Source organism: Oryctolagus cuniculus, chromosome 19, assembly GCF_051225735.1.
Source record: "Oryctolagus cuniculus isolate XC-2025 breed Fujian yellow rabbit chromosome 19, ASM5122573v1, whole genome shotgun sequence".
NCBI lineage: Eukaryota > Metazoa > Chordata > Mammalia > Lagomorpha > Leporidae > Oryctolagus > Oryctolagus cuniculus.
In genome coordinates, this window is record NC_142885.1 from 11,477,300 (window position 1) to 11,500,664 (window position 23,365).

Below are 23,365 nucleotides of genomic sequence, written 5' to 3' on the forward strand. Positions count from 1 at the left end.
GACCTGTCCCGGGAGGCCCACGGGGGACTCTGGGTCCAGGGTGGCCAGGGAGGTACCTTCAGCCTAGCACATACCCAGCAAATCCAAAGTGGTGGTGTTACGTGGGGGTATTCTAAAACCACACTCGGCTCTCCCACACAGGAGATAGGAACCCAAGTACGTGGGTCTTCTGCTGCCTTCCCAGGTGCGCTGGCAGGATGTTGGATTGGAAGCACAGTAGCGAGACTCAAAATGGCACTCCAACACCGGATGCTGGCCCTGCAAGCACTGGCTTAACCGGCTGTGCTGCAATGCTGGCCCCCAAGTGTGCATTTTTAGAAGCTAGAAAAAGGGGGCTGGCACTGTGGCACAGCGGGTTAATGCCCTGGCTTGCAGTGCTGGCACCCCATATGGGTGCCAGTTCGAGTCCCGGCTGCTCCACTTCCCATCCAGCTCTCTGCTATGACCTGGGAAAGCAGTAGAAGGTGGCCCAAGTCCTTGGGCCCCTGCACCCATGTGGGAGACCCGGAGGAGGCTCCTGGCTCCTGGCTCCAGATTGGCACAGCTCCGGCTGTTGAAGCCAGCTGGGGAGTGAACCAGGGGATGGAAGACCTCTCTCTCTCTCTCTCTCTCTCTCTCTGCCTCTGCCTCTCCTATCTCTGTGCAACTCTGGTTTTCAAATAAATAAATAAATCTTAAAAAAAAGCTAGAAAAAAACCATCAAGATCAACCCAAAGTAAACAAACAAACAAAGGACACGAGGCCGGTGCCGCGGCTCACTAGGCTAATCCTCCGCCTAGCGGCGCCGGCACACCGGGTTCTAGTCCCGGTTGGGGCGCCGGATTCTGTCCTGGTTGCCCCTCTTCCAGGCCAGCTCTCTGCTGTGGCCAGGGAGTGCAGTGGAGGATGGCCCAGGTGCTTGGGCCCTGCACCCCATGGGAGACCAGGAAAAGCACCTGGCTCCTGGCTCTTGCCATCAGATCAGCGCGGTGCGCCGGCCGCAGTGCGCCTGCCATGGCGGCCATTGGAGGGTGAACCAACGGCAAAGGAAGACCTTTCTCTCTGTCTCTCTCTCTCACTGTCCACTCTGCCTGTCAAAAAAAAATAAAAAATAAAAAATAAAAAAAAAAAACAAAAAACAAAAAAAGGACACGAGGAAGAGAAGATAAAATCAAAATTTAAAATAAACAGAAAGCAGTACCAAAAACTAGAAAACATTGTCAAATGAAATTAAAGATGATGAAAACAATCAGAGAAAAGTCCCCGATGGTAATATCCCCAAAGGCATCTATAGAATCAGCCCAACTCCTAGCAGAACCTCAACTGTTTTCTTTGCAGAAATTGACAAGCTAACTCTAGAATTCATACAGAAATTCAAAGGACCTAAAATAATCTTTATAAAGGAGAACAGGGGCCGGTGCTGAGGCATAGTGGATAAAAACTGCTGCCTGCAATGCTAGCGTCCCATATGGGTGATGGTTTGAGTCCTGGCTGCTCCACTTCTTTTTGTTTATTTGTTTGTTTTAAAGATTTATTTATTTATTTGAAAGTCAGAGTTATACAGAGAGAGAAGGCAAGGCAGAGAGAGAGAGAGAGAGAGAGGTCTTCCATCCACTGGCTCACTCCCCAATTGGCTGCCATAGCTGGAGCTGTGCCAATCTGAAGCCAGGAGCCAGGAGCTTCTTCTGGGTCTCCCACGTGAGTGCAGGGGCTCAAGGACTTGGGCCATCTTCTACTGCTTTCCCAGGCCATAGCAGAGAGCTGAATTGGAAGTGGAGCAGCCAGGACTCGAACCAGCACCTATATGGGATGCCGGCACTGCAGGCGGTTGCTTAATCTGCTATGCCACAGTGCTGGCCCCTGCTCCACTTCTGATCCAGCTCCCTGCTAATGTGCCTGGGAAGGCAGTGGAGGATGGCCCAAGTGATTAGGCCCCTGCACCCATGTGGGAGACCTGGAAGAAGCTCCTGGCTCCTGACCAGCTCAACTCCAGCCTGGCAGTTGTGGCCATTTGGGGAGTAGGGAGTGAATCAGCAGATGGAAGCTCTCTCTGTCTTTGTCTCCCCCTCTCCCTCTCCCTCTCTCTCTCTCTGTCTCTCTCTCAAAAAATCGAACAAAAAATACAATGGATTCCTAAAGATGATACCAAAAGCACTAGCAACCAAAGGGAGCATAAAGGCCTTGGCCCTGGCCTAGGCAGGGCAGTGCCCAGCCCTCCTCAGCCCAGCTCTTTGTTATCGAGCCCCAAATGATCCCTGACTCAGCTGGGCCACGACTTCCTCCTTCCTGACCACAGAGGTTTCAGGATTTTCAAGGAAGCCCGAGAGGGGTGGGGCTCCATCAGTAGGATGGTCCAGCCAGTGCTCCTATAAAAGGTGGGACAGGGGGTGTCCTGCAAAGAGCCGGGCTCTGACCCCCACGCCCTCTCCTCCTGCACCCAGGCGTGGATCCCTGAGCCTTCCACACCCTCCCCCGGACATGGCAGGCCCTGCAACCATCGCAGCCAGCCTCCTGCTGCTGGCCCTCAGTGCCCACCACTTCACCCCTGCAGGTGAGACCTCCAGCCCGGCCTGGGGACGTGACGGGGACAGCAGGGTGGGCTGGGGCATCTGGAGACGGGGCTTTTCTCTCACCGTCTCTTAGGCACCGTGGTCATCCCCTCCTCCTGCTGCATGAACTTTATTCCTAAGAAGATCCCTGAGAGCCAAGTGGTGAGCTACCAGCTGTCCAGCGGGAGTGTCTGCCCCAGGGCAGGTGTGATGTGAGTAACTCCCCGTGGTCAGGTCAGGGTGGGCCGCCGGGGTCCCTGGGGGCTAAGTGTTGGCAGGACCCAGCTCTGTGCATCCCCGGGGAAGTCAAGTGACCTCTCTAGGCCTCAGCTTTCTCACTGGTGAATCTAGGAGGGAGCCATTTACCAAGCACAGAAAACATAGGAGGCCCTTCCCGGGGCACCCCATACTGCTTAGCTAATGCTCTCAACAGCACTGCAGAGTAGGGAAGGTGGTTCCCATCATGTAGAGACGGCACCCGAGGCCCGGGTAAGGGACTTGCTCCAGCAGCCGGGTCCCTGGGCTCCAGATACCTCTGGGGCTGCCTCTCACACAAGGCAGTGGGTGTGAACTTGCTTTGTGAGCAGTGTGGGACTGATCTTCCCCAGCTGGTCCCAGACTAAGCTCCACAGCCTGGCACCACCTCCAGCCCAGAGCTGGCTTCAAAGGGGCCTTCCCCGTCTCCCCCAACCCTGGCTCTGGCATTCTCGGTGGCCGTGCTCGGCGTGTGAACTGGTCGCACCTGCCTTGCTTCTGGTCGGGGGTGGGGAGGGGGGTTGGTGTTCTGTGGCAGATTTTACTCCCCTCCCCTCTCCATCCAGAAGACACCAACACCACGCTGGTAGCTTGCTGGGGGCTCTGGGCCTGCAGCGGAGCCTCTCTGTGCTCCTGCACCCACCTCCCCATCAAGTGAATCCCTTGTTCTCTCCCACTCAGCTTCACCACCAAGAAGGGCTACCGAGTCTGCGGCGACCCCAAGCAGCAGTGGGTGCAGAGCTATGTGAGGAACCTGGTTGCCAAGCGGAGGAAGCCTTCCACGGGGGCCAGAGCACCGGGCGGCAGACGTCCCGGAGAGATGGGTGCTTGAGGCAGCCCACCATCTAGTCACCACTCGGCCCTCTTGCCCTGAGTGTGGGACAGAGGGGCGGGGGCTACTTTTCCTGTCTCTTTAGTGTCACTCCCTGGGGGCCAAGCAATGACCTCCCGCAGCCTGGGCCCTCCTGGCCTTGCCTGAGCTGGGTGAGAAGGTTCCAGAAGGAGTGTAGCCCTTTGTCCTTCTCTGCCCAACCTGGCGCTGGCCCGCCTCCGACTTGCATCAGAGCCCAGACGCATGGCTCGGGCACCTGTAGGGACAGCTTGCTTGGTGCAGCCTGCAGCTGGCTTCAGGGGGCCCTGTGGTCTCGGGGTGGGGCTGTGTGTCTGGGGACGGTGACCTGTCACAGTGGCAGCTCTGCAGCACGTTGAGGACCCCCCAGGCTGGTCCCATGTTGAGCACTTTTGAGCCAAGGGCTCCTTTGCTGCCTGCCTCGCTGGATCCCATCCTTCCCTAGACACCATCCAGGGGCTACAATGAATCAAATTGTATAAAGAAATGGATGTGCACGATGGCAGCCGGCTGGGCAGTTTCACTGCTCTGTGTCGACTACAAGACATTCTCCTTGATGGCCCCAGCTCTGTGCTGCTTCGGGGACAAAGATCTGCCCTATTTTCCAAGCTGGGCTTTTCCTACATTTTGGTGAGGGGAACACAGGGTGGGAGCTGAGGAGGGAGACAGACCCCAGCTTTTTCCCCACATGTGTGAGATACTGTCTGATTTATCCAGTGTACACTGTTCTCAAATCAGAATCCAAGTAAAAGGCGATTTCTCCTTCGAAGGTGGTCTTGTGTGCCTGTCCTCGTCTCCTGGGGGGCACGATGGGGGGTGAGCGAGGGCGGGCACCCCGGGCTGCCCAGGGTGATTGTGGTTTCTCCCCCAAGGTTCATACGCTGGAGCTAGGCTCCTGGTGTCATGGCATTGACAGGTGACAGGAGGTGGAGCCCGCCGTGCTGCCCTCCCATAGGGGCAGCAGTTCCAGTCCTGGCTGCTCCACTGCCTATCCAGCTCCCTGCTAATGAGCCTCGGAAAACAGCAAAAGATGGCCCAAGTGCTTGAGTCCCTGCACCCACATGGGAGACCCGGGAGAAGCTCCTGGCTCCTGGCTTCAGATCAATCAGCTCTGGCCATTGCCACCATTTGCAGAGTGAACCAATGAATGGAAGACCTCTCTCTCTTCTCTCCACTCTCCTCCCCGTGTGTGTGTGTGTGTGTGTGTGTGTGTGTCTACCTCTCTGTGTAACTCTATCTTTCAGATAAATAAAAATAAATCTTAAAAAAATGATTTAAAGGGCCGGTGCTGTGGCATAGCAGGTTAAAGCTCTGGCCTGCGGTGTTGGCATCCTAAATGGGCACCAGTTCGAGTCCCGGCTGCTCCACTTCTGATCCATCTCCTGGATGTGGCCTGGGAAAGCAGTAGAAGATGGCCCAAGTCCTTGGGCCCCTGCACCTGTGTGGAAGACCCAGAAGAAGCTCCTGGCTCCTGGCTTCAGAGCACTTCAGCTCTGGCTGTTGTGGCCACTTGGGGAGTAAACTAGTGGATAGAAGACCTCGCTCTTTGTCTCTCCCTCTCTCTGTCTGTAACTCTGCCTCTCAAATAAATAAGTCTTTTTTTAAAAAAAATAAAATGGCGAGGGGAGGGACTTGGCCTAGTGGCTAAACACTGGGTTTCTGACTGTGTGACAAGAAAGCTCTCTGTCTTCTCTGACCTCTGTTTCCATCTCTGTAAAATTGGCATGATAGAAATATCTATCCTTCCCCATCCGGCCCGGGAAAGCAGTGAGGAAGCGCCTGGCTCCTGGCTCTGGAGCCACCCAGTTCTGGCCGCTGTCTCCGTCTGGGGAGTGAAGCAGTGGATGGAAGATCTCTCTGTGTGTGTCTCTAACGCTACCTCTCAATTTTAAATAAATAAAATCTTGGAGCTGGCATACTGGGCTGGGCCTCCGCCTGTGGTGCTGGCATCCCATGTGGACACGAGTTCGAGTTCTGGCTGCTCCACTTGCGATCTGGCTCTCTGCTGTGGCCCGGGAGGGCAGTGGAAGCACCCACGTGGGGGACAGGGAGGGAGCTCCTGGCTCCTGATCAGCGCGGCTCTGGCCATTGCAGCCATCTGGGGGGTGAACCAGTGGATGGAAGGCCTCTCTGTCTGTCTTTCCCTCTCACTGTCTGTAACGCTACCTCTCAAATAAAATCTTTAAAAATAAATAAATAATTAAATATTAACAAAAGCTTAAAAATGTAATTAATCTATTTGAAAGACATACTTTCCGCGGGGAGAAATGGAGGGAAGGGGAGAGAAGGGGATGGAGAGAGCAAGAGTGAGAACAACACCACTTTCATTTTGAACATCTCATAAACACGTTTCACAGTCTGCGTTGCAAGAACTCAGGAGCCTGGAGGAGCGACAATAGGTCCCTTACCTTCCCCAGGAATCCTCCCTCAGGAGGAAGACAGGAGCTGAGTGAGGCTGAGGCTGTAACCTGCTGTTCTATGGGGAAGGAAGCCTGGCTTGTTTGTGCAGTGTCTCCAGTAACATTGTTTCTATTCTCTCCATGTGCTCTGAGTGTTTCACCTTCAGAAGACAAACAGAGCAGCAGGCTGATGGTGGGCAGCACCACCAGAACTCAGTTTGCAAATGCTCAATTCCTCTAAAGGGACACCTTCATGCCTCTATTTTTGTTTTTGAACATACAAGTACATATGTGTGTGAGTGAACGTAGACATGAGTGAGGGAGCCACCATCTGTTCAAGCCATGGCAGAGCTTGGAAATCTTTTGGGACAATGAGATGACCCTGCCTGGGCCAAGATGAGCAGTTGACTCCTCTTACTGGACATCTTTAATGGACAGGAACCAAGAGGAAATGAAAAAGGGGGTGGGAATGGGGGTGGAAATAGAGACTGGGAGGATCAGTGCTTCTATACGTGTATGGAAACAATAGAAAAAGCCTGAAGAGGACTGTGCTAATTTATCAAATCCTAAATACCGATCTCCACCACCAACTTAAGCCAAAAGCTTTTGGGGTCCTTTCTCTTTAACCAAGTAGAAAGTTTCTTGAGAAAACCAGCCTGGTGTGTCCCCAGCTGTGATTGGTCTAGAGCCTCCTCTGCCCTCAAGGGGGCCATTGTGATGTCATTCCAACTGCCTTAACAGTTCCCTGCTTGGGCTCAGTTCTGGTCAGTTGGCCCAGGAAGCTCTGTGGAGACTGCCTGAAGGATTGGACGACATCACTGGTTTTCCCTTGTCCTGTCATTTGTGGTGTTGTTTTGTCTCGTCTATTAGTTGTCCTTACCGTAGTGGTTCTTTAAGTTTTTCTTCTATTTTTTTTTTTTTTTTGCTATTTTTTCAATTTCTCTCCCCCTCCCATTTTTACATTGTGTGCTTCTGTATTTTCTGTAAATATTTATTTATTTTTTGTTTTTTCTTTCACAGGCTAAATGTACTTGATGCTGTGTTGATTTTGTCCTCCTTGTGTTTCCTCGTTTTCTGACTGTTTTCTCATTTTTTGATCCTTTGATTTAGATAAGACTGTTATAAGACTTATTGATTAGCATTGTTACCATAGTTACCATAGTTGGTGTCACTTTACATCACCATTTTTAGTATTCTGTGTGTTTTATAACTTTTAATTCTTAATTTTGATACAGTGTTAGTGATTAGTATACCATAGTTCATAGAGTTAGCATTATCTAGTAGAAATATTAGCATATTGAGTTGTTAATTTTGTTTCCATTTAGATCGTTTGATTTCTATTTGTTTCCAAACAGTTTTTGTTGTTACTTTAGGGGACTAGTAAGTGTTCCCAGTGTCAGAGTGCAGGGTGGGGGGTGGGGTGGGGATCCCACCATGGAAGGCCTCACCGCCTTCAGCAGTGAGGAGGAGGTCCTGGATGGGTACCAGGTCCTCAGGGTCCTCGGCCAGGGCGGTTTTGGGCTGGTGATGCTGGCCTATCATTGGGAAAGCAGGACCCAGGTGGCTGTGAAGGTTGTGGAGAATGGTGGCCAGCACTCCTGCAGCTTCCAGCAGTTGTGCACAGAAGCAGAAATAATGAAGGGGCTGCATCACCCTCACATCATTCAACTACTGCAGGCCAGGCACACCACAGAGAGGGGCTACATTTTCATGGAATACGCAGTCAGGGGGGACCTTAGATGTTACATGGTAGAACGAGGGTACCTGCTGGATGGAGAGATTCGTCAGCTATTGAAACAAATTCTATCCGCTGTGCATTACTGCCATTCGCAGCACGTGGTGCACAGGGATTTAAAGTTAGAAAACCTGCTTCTCGACGCCCACCTAAACATTAAGTTGAGCGATTTTGGTCTCAGCTGCAAACTGGCTGGTGGAGAGCGCCTGAAGAGTCTGTGCGGGACCTTTGCCTACTGTGCGCCCGAGGAATTCTTAGGTGAGGAGTTCTGCGGGTACAAGGCTGATGCCTGGAGTGTGGGCGTGATCCTGTACGCCATGGTGGCAGGCTCACTGCCTTTTGTTGGAGAGGATTGTGTGGAGCTGCGGGCAGCCATCCTGTCTGGATACTACAGAATCCCCCACTATGGAAACCCAGAGCTGTGTAACCTGGTGGACAGCTTACTGACCCGGGACCCTGAGGCCAGGCCCACAGTGGCAGACATCATGGGCCACCCCTGGCTCCATGCAGGACATGGAGCACCTGCAACCAGTGACGAGTTTCTGTTTCTTCCACAGGAGCAGGAAGTCTGGGAATTCCCATGGGGCCTCTGCCCTCCACTGTGGCTTCATGAATGGGATGACCCCTGGCCCCCTGTGCCATGCTGGGGGATCTCCCAACAGCAGGGCTTCAGCATCCCAGAAATACATAGACAGAGCCAAGTGGAGCCTGCAGTACCTCCTCAGGGTCCTGAAGCCCTAAGCTCCCTTGAGGACCTGGGATTGAAGCTGGGCCATCAAGCAGGCTCCCTGCCACCCAGGCTCCCAGCCAGTGCCTTGTGCCCAGGACTTCAGCAGGATCACAGCAAAGGGAAGCCCACACCTCAGGCCATCCCTGGTGCTCAGAGCTGTCCCGCTCTCCAGTGCCTCCAGGGACACTCAGGCTGCAACAGCAGAGCCCGTGAGTGTGCCGCTCTCAGCTCCCAACCACTGGTGCTTGCAGGAGACCAGTCGGGGCAGACTCCTTGCCGCCATGGGACTCCCAGTGTGAGCAGCAGTGAGTCCTGCCGGACAGACAGTCCCCAACGGGCCGTGTGGACAAGGAGCCCCGCTGTCTGTGCAGTCCTCAGCCAGGATGCTCTGACCTCTCTCTCCACCACACTGAGCACGAACAGCAGTGAGGCTGATGGAGAAGTCAGGAGCTGCTCCCCGGGTGCCTCAGAGGAGCAGAGCATCCCAGGAATGCAGCAGCAGGAGGAGGAGCAGGAGGCAGGGACCTCAGACAGGCAGGCCAGAAAGCGCAAGGGGTGCCTGGGGATTGGCAGGAGGATCATCCAATGCTTCAGCTGGATGTGTTGTGTCCTGCCAGCCCCAGAGGAAAGCCCTTGAGTGCAGAGAGGAAAGTGGCCTCTCAGTAGCCTCTTGGGAAATGCCCCCGAGGAGGGGCCCTTCCCTGAGGAGTGTAGCAATGAAGGGTAGTCAGGGACTCCTGTCTGGGAGGAGGGCAGGTGAGGAGGCAGTAAGAGAAATTGCAGGCAGAGAGAGAATATATTGTTGCATATTTCAGATGGCCAGTAAGGAAACTGTGGGGAGCAATCCGGACTAGACTGAGTTGCTCGAATTAGGACTTATTCTATGCATCTGCTCTCCCACAATATGGCGCTGGGAGAGAAGTAAACAGCTTCCGCACAGCTGCCTCCAGTTCAACCAATTAACTGTAGGACTTGCTCCTGATTGGAGAGCAGCGTACTCAGCCGAGTTGGGATTGGCGGAGAAGGACTATAAAGGAGGAGAGAGACGGCATGCACCAGGAACATCTATGGGGAACATCTAAGGGAACCCGTGCAGCCCCCGAGAAGAGCCGGCCGGCGGTGTGCCGCTCCCCTGCGGAAGTGGGGAATGCGGCCAGGGGGAACTGCCCTTCCACGGAGGTGGAAGGGATAGTAGCCAACCCGGGAAGAACCAGCAGCAAACCCGGGGAGGGCCGAGCAGACAGAAAGAACAGCGCAGGGTTCAGTGTTGCTCCTCCACGAAGAGGGGGAGCGACATAATGGTGCCGTGACTCGGATAGGAAACCTAGCTCGGATAGGAAACCTAGGACGGATAGCAAACTTAGGAGGGAAGAAACGGGAAGAAACGGGAAGAACTAGGGAAAATATCGGAGAGAGAAACTAGCAAACAGCCTAGGGAAAAGCCGGACGAAAAAGGTGCCGGAAGAAGCTATTGAAAGCCTAGGCATAGATTCGGATACGGACTACGGACTACGGGGGGAAGCTGGGAGAAATCTCTAAGGGCGAAAGCGAAAGTGAAAGCTAGAACAAACAGACTCGGACGCGGACTGTGGGGAGAGGCCAGGAGAAATGAGGGAGGAATATCGTTGGAGGAAAGCTTGGGGAAACATACCGGGTAGAGAAAAATGTTAGGGAAATTGAAGCCGCGGGGGGCAGGCCAAGGCGGAAACGAAAGCCACTTTGGGATTCTCAAGTTAGCCCGGGAATAGGGGGCGAAAAGTTAAAACCAGAAGCTGAGACGTAAGCCAGATTGGGATCCGTCTGATTAGCCCGGGGAGCAAAGGACGGGAAGCCAGATCGTGGGGCGGAGACGTACGCTGGGTTGAATTCGCCAGGCTAGCCCGGGGAACTTGGATTGAATCCTAGTGGCGGAGACGCAAGCTACGCTGTGTTACTAATTCACAAATGGGATTACATTAACTTCTGCACGGCAAAGGAAACAATAAAAAAGCGCGGAAGCCGCCGCGTGCAGAGAGAGCACGGGGCGTGAATAGATAGGGAACGCTGGCGTAGGCCGTGGTTCAGACGCGAAAGGGTTAAGCGTGGAGACCGCGGACCGCGCAAAGCCGGGAAGCCGCGCAGAGAGGCGCGCGGGCTGAAGCGGCGCAGAGCCGGGAACCCGCCGGCGGGGCGAGGTGCCGGGAAGCTGCGGGGATAAGAGAAACAGAAGTTTAGAAGTAAAAGAGAAATAGGAATGTTGGCAGACAGAAGTAAAATGGGAGAAATAGAAATGCCCGGAGATAGAGAAATAGAGAAAAATAAGGCCTCCCCTCAACATGCCAATTAGAAGGCTTGGATTCGGTCTGCCTGATTTAAGGCGGTAAGCGCCAGCAAAGCTCGACCAGAGTATGAGCTGCAGGTCACCGAAGATAGGCACAAACCAACACTAATAAGTCTCCCCCACAATACGGCAATGAGAAGGCTTGGATTCGGTTTGCCTGATAGGTTTTGTAAACACCTGCAGGCAGTTCTAGCAGAGCAGAGTATGCGCTGCAGGGCACCGAACACAGGCACGCATCAGCGCCTAAAAACCTCCTCACAACATGGCGAAGAGAGGACCCGGATTCGGTTTTCCTGATTGATAGGACTTGTAAGAGCCTGTGGCAGCTCTAGCAAGTAGAGCAGAGTGTGTGCCGCGGGACACCGAAGACAGGCGCGTATCAACGCCAAAAAATAAAAAGAAAGGGGGATCTGTGGGGAGCAATCCGGACTAGACTGAGTTGCTCGAATTAGGACTTATTCTATGCATCTGCTCTCCCACAATATGGCGCTGGGAGAGAAGTAAACAGCTTCCGCACAGCTGCCTCCAGTTCAACCAATTAACTGTAGGACTTGCTCCTGATTGGAGAGCAGCGTACTCAGCCGAGTTGGGATTGGCGGAGAAGGACTATAAAGGAGGAGAGAGACGGCATGCACCAGGAACATCTATGGGGAACATCTAAGGGAACCCGTGCAGCCCCCGAGAAGAGCCGGCCGGCGGTGTGCCGCTCCCCTGCGGAAGTGGGGAATGCGGCCAGGGGGAACTGCCCTTCCACGGAGGTGGAAGGGATAGTAGCCAACCCGGGAAGAACCAGCAGCAAACCCGGGGAGGGCCGAGCAGACAGAAAGAACAGCGCAGGGTTCAGTGTTGCTCCTCCACGAAGAGGGGGAGCGACAGAAACATGTTTTCATGGTTAGGGGTCATGACCTTTTTCTAACACAGAACATGGTGCTGGATTTTGTTTAGAATATTAATCCATGAACATCACTCCCTAGTTAAACTTCCTATACCCAGGCCTTATTGGGTCCCTCCCTTAGTCTCCCTTCTGGCTTGCAAGAGTATGATTTCCTCACAAAAACCTATTTTGCTTTTTCTCCCTCACCCTCATGATTCGTGTTGGGATTATGTGAGAGAAAGAATGGACTTGAACTCCTGCAGCATCGTTGGTGCCGTGACGTGGAGGGACTCAGCTCCATGGGAAAGGTGAGTAAGGCAGACTGCTCCTCTGGTGTTTGGAGAACCCCTGATCTTCTACATGGTCATTTATCTTTTAGATTCCCCAGGTCTCCGAGCCAGTTCAAAGCGATTGGTGTGGGATGCTGGTTGTAAGATACAGGGCCCACGTTGGATGACACTCTTTGTCCTCCTCCCACTTTATTCTGTCTTTGATTATTGCCTGCACTCTCTGCTCAGGCGGCTCTCTGCCCTGGGAAGTCTTCTCACCCTGATTTCCTTCTCCAAGCCCAAGTTCCCAGGTCCCTGGATGAGACACTCCTGCGACAACTTAGAGCTCCTAGATCTGAACTGAGGAGCCTGCATTGCAGAGCGAGGTGGCCTCTCCCATTGAGCTGCCTTCTTGTGTGCCCCAAAGAACTCAGGACCCACATGTCTGGGAAGAAGTCACCTGACACCTTAACTCGTGCCCATGCTTTCCGTTTTCCTGCCCAGGTTTTTCTTTGGCAAACAACATGTTGGAAGTCATTCCTTCCCAGAGCCATGCTCCTGAAGGTGACTCCCAGGGAAAATTTCTATCCTCAGGCCACACCCACGTTCCCCCTCTGCACATTCAACAGTTCTGCCTTTGCCCACCCTCAAACTTTGGCCACAAGAGAGTTAGTTGAGACCCCCTTTGTAGAGCCTCATTTCCAAGTTCAGACATGATGCAGGGACAGCAGGAGTGCCAGAGGACAGAGGCAATGACTGCTAGGGACCACGCCAACCCAAAAGACTCGGCGACATCTGGGAGAATGGGGGGGGGGGAGTCCTAAAACTCGGCTGCTGTGGGGGGCGAGGAAGGAGGAGGCAGCTTCTGGGGTCCACGTGGTGACCTAGTGATGAAGTGGCAGTGGGAGTGCCCAGGGAAGGAGCTGGTGGGGCCTGGGGGCCGTGTGGTGGGGCCTGGGAGTTACAAGAGGGCCCAGATAACCACAGGGGAGCACAAGAAGAAGTAGGAAGAATCCTCGGGCAATCATAGGGAGGCTGCTGGGGACCGTGCTGGGGGCCCCATGACGGGTGGCTCCTGGTGGCTGCACTGGGGCATAAAGATGTGGCCTCACTCGGTGTGCCTGAGGAAGCAGAAGGAGGCAGCCAAGGCAGGCCATGAAGTGGCAGGTGCTGGGGAACCGTGAGGGCTGCCCAATGCTGCAGTGACAGCAGGGGCGCACAAAGATGGAGGCCATGGCTGCTAGGGACCACCGAGTGACACCAGTGACTTATTGGCAGCAATGGGAGCCGGGCCCAGCCGCTTAAGGTAAGAGGTGAGCAGGGTAAGGCCCTGGAGGGTGAGGAGGGCAGCTGGGCCAGGTCGTGGAGGACAAGGAGGGGAGCAGGGTTTGGCCCTGATGGTGTTGAGGTTAGTGGGGCCTGGCCCAAGAGAGCAGCGTGCTGAGAGGGGCCCAGCCCTGGAGGGGAAGAGGAGAGCGGTACCCAGCCCTGGAGGGTGAGGAGGAGAGTAGGGTCTGGCCCTGGAGGGTGAGGAGGGGAACAGGGTCCAGCCTTGGAGGGCAGTGAGTGGAGCTGGGCCCAGGCTGTTTTCAAGGTGGGGAGCAGGGTCCAGCCCTGGAAGGTGGCGAGCAGAGTGGGCCCAGGCCTTGGAGGGCGAGGAGGCAAGCAGGGCCCAGCCATGGAGGGTGTTGAGGGTAGTGTGGCCTGTCCCTGTAGGGAAGCCCTGAAGTGGGGCCCAGGCTCTGGAGTGTGAAGGTTGGAGTGGGTGCCAGGTTCTGCAGGGCAAGGAGAGGTACGGGACCCAGGCCCTGGAAGGCCAGGAGCGGAGCAGGGGCTGGCCCTGAAGGTGTGGAGGGAAGCGGGGTCTGGCTCTGGAGGGAGGACAGGGATGGGCCTGTGGGGAGAAGGGCCTGGCTGTGGATGGGGAGGAGGGGAGCAGAGCCAGACCAAGAGTGCGAGGAGGAGATTGGTGCCTGTGGGGAGCAACTCGGACTATACTGTTACTGGAATTAAGACGTATTCTATACATCTGCTCTCCCACAATATGGCGCTGGGAGAGGAGCAAACAGCTTCTACCCAGCTGCCTCTCACCAACTTGATTGACTGAGCTGCAGGAGCTGATCTTGCTCCTGATTGGAGGATAGCAGCGTACTCGGCATGTGGGTAGCAGAGTTGGGATTGGTGGAAGAGGACTATAAAGGAGGAGAGACAACATGCACCAGGAACATCTAAGGGGAACATCTATCTGAAGGAACACCTGTGCAGCCCCCGAGAGAGCCAGCCGGCGGTGTGCCGCTCCCCCGCGGAAGTGGGGAATGTGGCAGGGGGAACCGCCCTTCCACGGAGGTGGAAGGGACGGTAGCCAACCCAGGAAGAACCAGCAGCAAACCCGGGGAGGGCCGAGCAGACAAAAGAACAGCGCAGGGTCCTGTGTCGTTCCTCCATGAAGACGGGGAGCGACAGTGCCAGCCCTGGAGCATGAGGAGGGGAACACTGGCCCTGGAGGTGAGGAGGGGAGCAGAGTTTGGCCCTGGAGGGAGGCCAGGGCCGGGCCTGAGGGGAGAAGGGCCCGACCCTGCAGGCTGAGGAGGGGATTGGGGCCCAGCTCTGGAATGTGGTGAGGGGAGCAGGGCCTGGCCCTGAAGGACAGCAATGGGAGCTGGGCCCAGGCCCTGGTGGGCAACTAGGGGAGTGGGGCCCAGGCCCTGGAGGACAAGGAAAGTGGGGCAGCCCTGCTGGGTGTCTAGTGCCACAACTGAAGGGAGCAGGGCCTGGCTCTGTAGGGCATGGAGAGGAGAAGGAGCCCAGCCCTAGAGGGTTGCCAGGGCCCTGCCTGAGGGGATCATGGCCCTGGAGGGCAAGGAGGAGTGAGGGGCATGTCACTGGAACGTGGCCAGGGCCCTGCCTGTGCTCTGGAGCCTATGTCCTGTGGCCTGTGACCTGTGTCCTGAAGTCTGTGCTGTGTCCTGTAGCCTGAGTCCTTTCGCCTGTGTTCTGTGTTGTGTAGCCTGTATCTTGTAGCCTGTGTGTTGTGTTGTAGGTGTGTGTCCTGTGGCCTCTGCCCTGCGTCCTGTATCCTGTGTCCTATGTTCTGCAGCCTGTGTCCTGTGTCCTGTTTTGTGGCTGGTGTGTGTGTCCTGTGGCATCTGTCTTTTTTCTTATAGCCTGTGACCTATAGTTTGTCCTATAGAGTGTAGCCTGTGTGCTGTAGCCTGTGTCCTCTATCCTGTGTCCTGTGTCCATTAGCCTTTTCATGTGGCCTGTGTCCTTGTCCTGTAGCCAGTGTCCCATTGCCTGTGTCCTATAGCATGTATCATATAGCCTGTGTCCTTTGTCCTGTAGCCTGTGTCCTGTGTCCTCTGGCCTGTTTCTTTTTGCATGTGTCCTGTGGCCTATGTCCTGTGTCCAGTGTAGTGTTGCCTCTGTCCTATAGCTGGTGTCCTGTGTCTTGTTCCCTCTGTCCTTTAGCCTGTGTCCTGTAGCCTGTGTCTTGTGTCCTGTTACTTGTTTCCTGTGGCCTATGTCCTGTGTCTTGTGTCCTGTAGCCTGTGTCTTATGTCTGATAATCTGTTTCCTTTGTCCTTTGTCCTATAGGCTATGTCCTATCCTCTGTGTCCTATCTCTTATATCCTGTGTTCTGTGTCCTGTAGCTGTGTCATGTGTTCCATATTCTGCATCCTGTAGCCTCGGGCCTGTGTCCCGTGTCCTATGTTGTGTAGCCTGTGTCCAGTGTCTTGTAGCCTGTGGCCTATGTATGCAACCCATGTCCTGTGGTCTCTGTCCTCTAGCTGATGTCCTATGCCCCCTAGCCTGTGTCCTGTGTATTGAGCCTGTGTCCTGTGTCCTGAGCCTGTGCCGAGTGTCCTGTAGTCTGTGTCCTGTGTCCTGAGCCTGTGTCGTGTGTCCTATAGCCTGTGGCCTGTAGTCTTTGTCCTAGAGCTGGTGTCTCTTTGTAGTAGCCAGTGTCCTGTGTACTGAAGCCGGTTTCTTGTAGCCTGTGACAATGTCCTGTATTCTGTGTCCTGTAGCCTGTAGCCTGTGCCCTGTGCTCTGGATCCTAGCTCCTGTGGCCTGTGGCCTCTGTCTTGTGTTGTGTAGCCTGTGTCCTGTAGTCCGTGGCCTATGTCCTGTAGCTGTGGCCTTTGTCCTGTGTCCACTGTGCTGTATGCTGTTGTGCAGGATATTGGATGTAGGCTACAGAACACAGGTTACAGGACACAAGACAGAGGCCCAAAGCAAAGGCCACAGTCTACAGGATTCAGGGCATAGGGCATAGGGCAGTGGACACAGGATAGAGGACACAGAATACAGAACCCATGACACAGGCTAGAACACAGGCTATGTGACATAGGTTGCACGCTACAGAACACAGGATCCAGGAGAAAGGACACAGGCTACAGAACACAGGCTACAGGACATAGGACACAGGCTACAGGGCACAGAAGAGAGGCTACAAGACACAGACTATGGGACACAGGACACAGGCTATGGGACACAGGACACAGGACATAAGATACAGGCTATGGGACACAAGACACAGGACAAGGCCACAGGACATAGAACACAGGACATAAGACACAGGCTATGGGACACAGGACACAGGCTACAGGACACAGAGCACAGGACATTAGACACAGGCTATGGGACACAGGACACAGGCTACAGGACACAGAACACAGGATATAAGATACAGGCTATGGGACACAAGACACAGAGGCCACAGGACACAGGACATAGGACACAGGACACATACTACAGGACATTGTCCACAGGTACAAGACACCGGCTTCAGTATACAGTACACAGGCTACAGCAGAGAGGAAGTCAGCCCTAGGACAAAGAATACAGGCCACAGCTCAGGACACAGGACACTGGCTCAGGACACAGGACACCAGCTAGACGACAGAGGCCACAGAACACAGGTTGGATACATAGGCTTGAGGCTACAAGACATAGGACACAGGCTACACAACATAGAACACAGGATACAGGATACAGGATATAGACAAAAGGACATAGGCCACAGACTACAAGACAAAGATAAACGACACAACACAGAGGCCACAGACTACACGACACAGGACACAGGCTAGACCACACAGTGTGAGAGAACCACTCAGGACACAGGCTAGAACACAGGCTACGGAACAAGGTTATAGCCTATAGATCACAGGATATAGAACACAGGATACAAGACATAGGACACAGGACACATACACAGGACAGAGGCTAAAGCACAGGACACAGCGACATCACACAGGATACAGGACATAGGCTATAGTAAAAAGGACAAAGGAAATAGACTATCAGACACAATACACTGGCTACAGGACCCCGAACACAGGACAGAAGACATAGGCTACAGGACTCAAGACACAGGACATAGACCACAGGACACAGGCTGCAGCACCGAGGCCACAGGCTACAGGACACAGGACATAGCCCAGATGATATGGGACACAGGATATAGGACACAGAATACCAAACACAGGACACAGGCTATGGGACACAGGTTACAGGCTACAGACAAGGACACAGGCTACAGGACACAGGGACAGGCTACAGGACTCAGGACACAGGCTATAAACATAGGACACAGGTCACAGGACAGAGGCTCCAGGACAGAGGCTATGGGACACAGGACAGAACTACAGAACAAAGGATACAGGCCGTAAGCTACAGGACACTGACACATGCTACACAACACAGGCTGAAGGAAAGAGGGAACAAGACACCGGACACTGGCTGTAGGATAGAGTGTCCTGTAGCCTGTGTCCTGTAGCCACTGTCCTGTGGCCTGTGGCCTGTGTCCTAGATTGTGTAGCCTGTGCTCTGTCTCCTGTAGCCTCTGTCCTGTGTCCTGTAGCTTGTGGGCTTTGTCCTGTGTCCTGCAATCTGTGTCCCGTAGGCTGTGTCCTCTAGGCTGTGTCCTGGGTTCCATATTCTGTGTCCTATATCCTGTGTCCTGTGTCGTCTGGGCTATGTCCTGTGTCCTGTAGCCTGTGTCCTCTGTCCTGTAGCCTGTGTCTTGTATCCTCTGTCCTGTAGCCTGTGTCTTGTATCCTCTGTCCTGTAGCCTGTGACCTGTGTCCTGTAGCCTGTGTCCTGTGACTTATCACAGACTACTGGACACAATACATAGGATACAGGACCCAGAACACAGGACATAAGACACAGGCTAAGGACTCAAGACACAGGACATAGGCCACAGGACACAGGCTACAGCACAGAGACCACAGGCTACAGGACACAGGACATAGCCCAGACAACACAGAACGCAGGACATAGGACACAAAATACGGAACACAGGACACAGGCTACGGGACACAGGTTACAGGCTACAGGAGACAGGACAGAGGCTAAACAATATAGGACACAGGACACAGGATAAAAGACACAGGGACAGGCTACAGGACTCAGGACAGAGGACACAGGCTACAGGACACATGATAAAGGCTAAATGACGAGGACACTGGCTACAGGACAAAGCACAGAGGCCAAAATGTACAGCACACTGGCCACAGGACAACGGCCACAGCTACAGGATATCAGACACAGACTACAGAACACAGGACACAGGGTTGAGGACATGAACACACCTGCAGCACACAGGCTACAGGACACAGGCTACACAAGATAGAACACAAGCTACAGCATTCAGGGCATAGGCCAGAGGATAGAGGACACAGGATACAGGACACAGAACACAGAACACAGGACACAGGCTACGGGACATAGGTTACACACTAGAGGCCACAGGATTTAGAACACAGGATACAAGACATAGGACACAGGACACAGGACGCACGACAGAGGCTACAGGACACAGGACACAGAATACTCAATGCATACATAGGCCACAGACTACAAGACAGAGGATGCAGGCCAAACAGGCTGAAGGACACAGGAAACAAGACACAGGACACAGGCTATAGGACAGAGGACACAGGACACAGGACATAGGAAAAGGCTGCATGGCATAGTCCACAGGCTACAGGAGCCAGGCTACAGGACACAGGATACACAACATAGGACAGAGGGCACAGATTACAGGACACTGGTTGAAGGATATAGACTACAGGCTAAAGGACACAGGCTACAGGACACAGCACACTCGACACAGGACACAAGCTACACGACACAGGCTGAAGGAAAGAGGGAACAAGACACAGGACACCAGCTATAGGACAGAGGCCACAGGAAACAGGACAAAGGCTGCAGGGTAAAGGCCACAGGCTACAGGATATAGACCACAGGACAGTGGCCATAGATTACAGGACACAGGCTACACAACATAGGACAAATGTCACAGGATACAGGCTACAGGACCTAGGCCCCAGAGCTCAGAGAACAGGCTACAGGACACAGGACACAGACTACGGGACATTGTCCACAGGCTACAAGAAACGGGCTTCAGGACACAGGACACAGAGTACAGCAAAGAGGACACCACACTAGGACAAAAACTACAGGCCACAGGCTCAGGACACAGGCTAGGGGACATAGGACACCAGCTAGAGGACAGAGGCCACAAGATTCAGGTTGTGTACATAGGCCAAAGGGTACAAGACACAGGACACAGGCTACACAACACAGGACACAGGACAGAGGCTAAAGCACAGGACACAGCGACATCACACAGGATACAGGACATAAGCTATAGTAAAAAGGACAAAGGAAATAGACTATCAGACACAATACACTGGCTACAGGACCCCGAACACAGGACAGAAGACATAGGCTACAGGACTCAAGACACAGGACATAGACCACAGGACACAGGCTGCAGCACCGAGGCCACAGGCTACAGGACACAGGACATAGCCCAGATGATATGGGACACAGGATATAGGACACAGAATACCAAACACAGGACACAGGCTATGGGACACAGGTTACAGGCTACAGACAAGGACACAGGCTACAGGACACAGGGACAGGCTACAGGACTCAGGACACAGGCTATAAACATAGGACACAGGTCACAGGACAGAGGCTCCAGGACAGAGGCTATGGGACACAGGACAGAGCTACAGAACAAAGGATACAGGCCCTAAGCTACAGGACACTGACACAGGCTACACAACACAGGCTGAAGGAAAGAGGGAACAAGACACCGGACACTGGCTGTAGGATAGAGTGTCCTGTAGCCTGTGTCCTGTAGCCACTGTCCTGTGGCCTGTGTCCTAGATTGTGTAGCCTATGCTCTGTCTCCTGTAGCCTCTGTCCTGTGTCCTGTAGCTTGTGGGCTTTGTCCTGTGTCCTGCAATCTGTGTCCCGTAGGCTGTGTCCTCTAGGCTGTGTCCTGGGTTCCATATTCTGTGTCCTATATCCTGTGTCCTGTGTCGTCTGGGCTATGTCCTGTGTCCTGTAGCCTGTAGCCTGTGTCCTCTGTCCTGTAGCCTGTGGCCTCTGTCCTGTGACTTCTGTCACAGACTACCGGACACAATACACAGGCTACAGGTTCCAGAAACAAGACCTAAGACAGAGTTAATAGGACTTAAGACACAGGATATAGGCCACAGGACACAGGCTACAGCAGAAGGGCCACACGCTACAGGACACAGGACATAGCCCAGACGACACAGGACACAGGATATAGGACACAGAATACAGAACCAAAAACACAGGGTAGTACACAGGCTACGGGACGTAGGTTACACGCTACAGGCCACAGGATACAGAACACAGGATTCAAGACATAGGACACAGGACACAGGATGCAGGACAGAGGCTACAGGACACAGGACACAGGATACTCAATGCATACATAGGCCGCAGATTACAACACAGAGGATGCAGACTACATGACACAGGTTGCAGGACACAGGAAAGATGACACAGGACAGAGGCTATAGGACAGAGGCCACAGGACACAGGACACAGGACGCAGGACAGATGCTACAGGACACAAGACGTAGTACATAGGCGAAAGGACATAGTCTATAGGACAAAGGACAAAGGCCAGTGCGTGCTCTCCTCCTCACCCACCACTGGTTGAATTGACACTTTCTTGTTGAGAAAAATAAAGCAGAGGAAAAGAGATAATATTGCGGGGAACCGAACCTTTTATTCTGTAACAGGGTTAGTTTTAGAAAGGTCTCTGGACCGTGGACCTACAGGACACAAGACATAGGACATACGCGAAAGGACACAGTCTATAGGACAAAGGACAAAGGCCACTTCATGCTCACAGCCTCACTGTTGAGACCTCACCAAGCCATGAGAAATGTTTCCAAATCAAAGCAGAGATTGTCCAAGGTCCAGAGACCTTTCTGGATCTAACCCTGTTACAGAATAAAAGGTTCGGTTCCCTGCAATATTGTCTGTTTTCCTCTGCTTTATTTTCTCAACAAGAAAGTGTCAGGTCAACCCTGGAGTGTGAGGAGGAGAGCAGGCACTGGCGTTGGAGGGCAAGGAGGGGAATGGGGCCAAGGCCCTGGAGGGTGAGGAGGGGTGTGGGGTCCGGCCCTGGATGGCGTTGAGGGGAGTGGGGCTGGACCATGGATGGCAGTGTGGGGAGTGGAATCCAATCCCTGGAGGTCTAGGAGTGGAGCAGGATCCAGCCCTGGAGGGCCTTGAGGGCAGTGGGGTCCAGCCCCGGAAGGCCAGGAGGGGAAGCAGTGTCTAGCCCTGGAGGGCAGCGAGCAGAGCATGCCCAGGCCCTGGAGGGCAAGGAGGGGGGCAGTGTCTGGCCCTCGGGGGCCTTGAGGATAGTGGGGCCCAGCCCTGGAGAGCCATGTTGGGGGCAGGGCCCAGGCCCTGAATGGTCATGAGGGGAGCGGGGTCTGACCTTGGATTGCATTTCAGGAGCAGGACCGAGCCCTGGATAGAGAGAATTGGAGTGGGGCCCAGCCCTGGAGGGAGAGGATTGGAGTGGGGCCCATGTCCTGGAGGGTGAGGAGGGAGTGGGGCCTAGGCCCTGAAGAGTGAGTATTGGAGTGGGGCCCAGGCCCTGTAGGTCTAGGAGGGGAGCAGGGTCTGGCCCAATAGGGTGTTGAGGGCAGTAGGGCCCGAAAATGGGGGTTGCAATGGGAGGGGCCCCAGGACATGAAGGGTGAGGAGAGAGTGGGGCCCAGGCCCTGGAGGGTGAGGAGGGGAGCAGGGTTCATCCCTGGAGGGCTTTGGGAGTATTGGGCCCAGCCCTGGAGGGCAGTGTGGGGTGTGAGGTATGGCCCTGGTGTGCAGCGTGGGGAGTTGAGCCCAGGCCCTGGAGGACGAGGATTGGAGTCGGGTACAGGCCCTGGAGAGTGAGGATTGGAGTGGGGACCAGGCCCTGGAGGGGTGCAGGTTGAGCAGAGCCCAGTCCCTGGAGGTCTAGGAGGGGAGCAGGGTCTGGCCCTATAGGGTGCTGAGGGCAGTGGGGCCTGGCCCTGGAGGGCAGTGTGGGGTGTGAGGTATGGCCCTGGAGGGCAAGGAGGGAGTTGGGCCCAGGCCCTGGAGTGCTAGGAGGGAGTTGGGCCCAGGCCCTGGAGGACGAGGAGGGTGTGGGATACAGGCCCTGGAGAGTGAGGATTGGAGCAGAGCCCAGGTCCTGGAGGTCTAGGAGGGGAGCAGGGTCTGGCCCTATAGGGTGTTGAGGGCAGTGGGGCCCGGCCCTGGAGGGATATGATGGGAGGGGGCCCGGCCCTGGAGGGATGTGATGGGAGGGGGCCCAGGCCCTGGAGGGCGAGGAGGCCGTGGGGCTCAGACCCTGGAGGGTGAGGAGGAGATTGGCGTCCAGCTCTGGAGGGCTTTGAGAAGAGCAGGGCCTGGCCCTGGAGGGCAAAATGGGGAGCAGGGCTAGGCCCAGGAGGATGAGGAGTGGTACAGGGTCCGGCCCTATACAGATGGCACTGAGGGTAGTGGGGCCCAGCCCTGGAGGGCTGGGATGGGAGGGGGGCCCATGCCCTGGAAGGGGAGGAGGGGAGTGTGGCCTAGGCTCCCAGATGAGGGCCAGGATGCCCGGGTCCCGGTGAGCCCGCTGTGTCACAACCCCGTCCTGGTGAGAAGTGGCAGAGGCAGACGTGGTGGTGGGTGAGCCCATGAACGGGAACTGCAGACGCTACCCTGGGAAGAGTCGGGGTGGGGGAATGGCCAGGTTCCTGAGAGCGAGCCCAGCAGGTGCCACGTGGAACCCTGATGCCACACGGAGTGTCCTGTCTGTGTGTGATCGCAGGGGGTTGGTTTCGTTTTTTTAGCTTTCTTTTTATTTATTGGAAAGAGTGAAAGAGATAGCTCCGTTCACTGGCTCACTCCCGAACACCCACAACAGCTGGGAGCCGGGAGCTGCACCTGGTCTGGGGTGGGAGGCAGGGACATGAGGACTTGAGCCCCCGCCTCGGGCCCTGCTGTGACTCAGCAAACATCGCCTTCCACCCCGCTCTGAGCTGGCTGCCTGGGAGGTGCGTGTGGATCTGCCTTCG

The 23,365-nt window shown here is 54.7% G+C and overlaps 1 protein-coding gene and 1 pseudogene across 1 annotated transcript; both read left to right on the plus strand.

Annotated features, from left to right (window-relative positions):
• The first annotated feature begins 2,292 nt into the window (after positions 1-2,292).
• CCL24 (C-C motif chemokine ligand 24) lies at positions 2,293-4,402 on the plus strand. The gene is made up of 3 exons (XM_002711909.6): positions 2,293-2,530; positions 2,623-2,740; positions 3,465-4,402. Exons 1-3 carry the CDS (start codon positions 2,458-2,460, stop codon positions 3,613-3,615), a joined length of 342 nt encoding a protein of 113 aa, XP_002711955.3. The 5' UTR covers positions 2,293-2,457; the 3' UTR covers positions 3,616-4,402.
• Positions 4,403-7,466: 3,064 nt separating this feature from the next.
• Positions 7,467-15,610, plus strand: LOC149120346 (MAP/microtubule affinity-regulating kinase 4 pseudogene; annotated as a pseudogene).
• Positions 15,611-23,365: the final 7,755 nt, after the last annotated feature.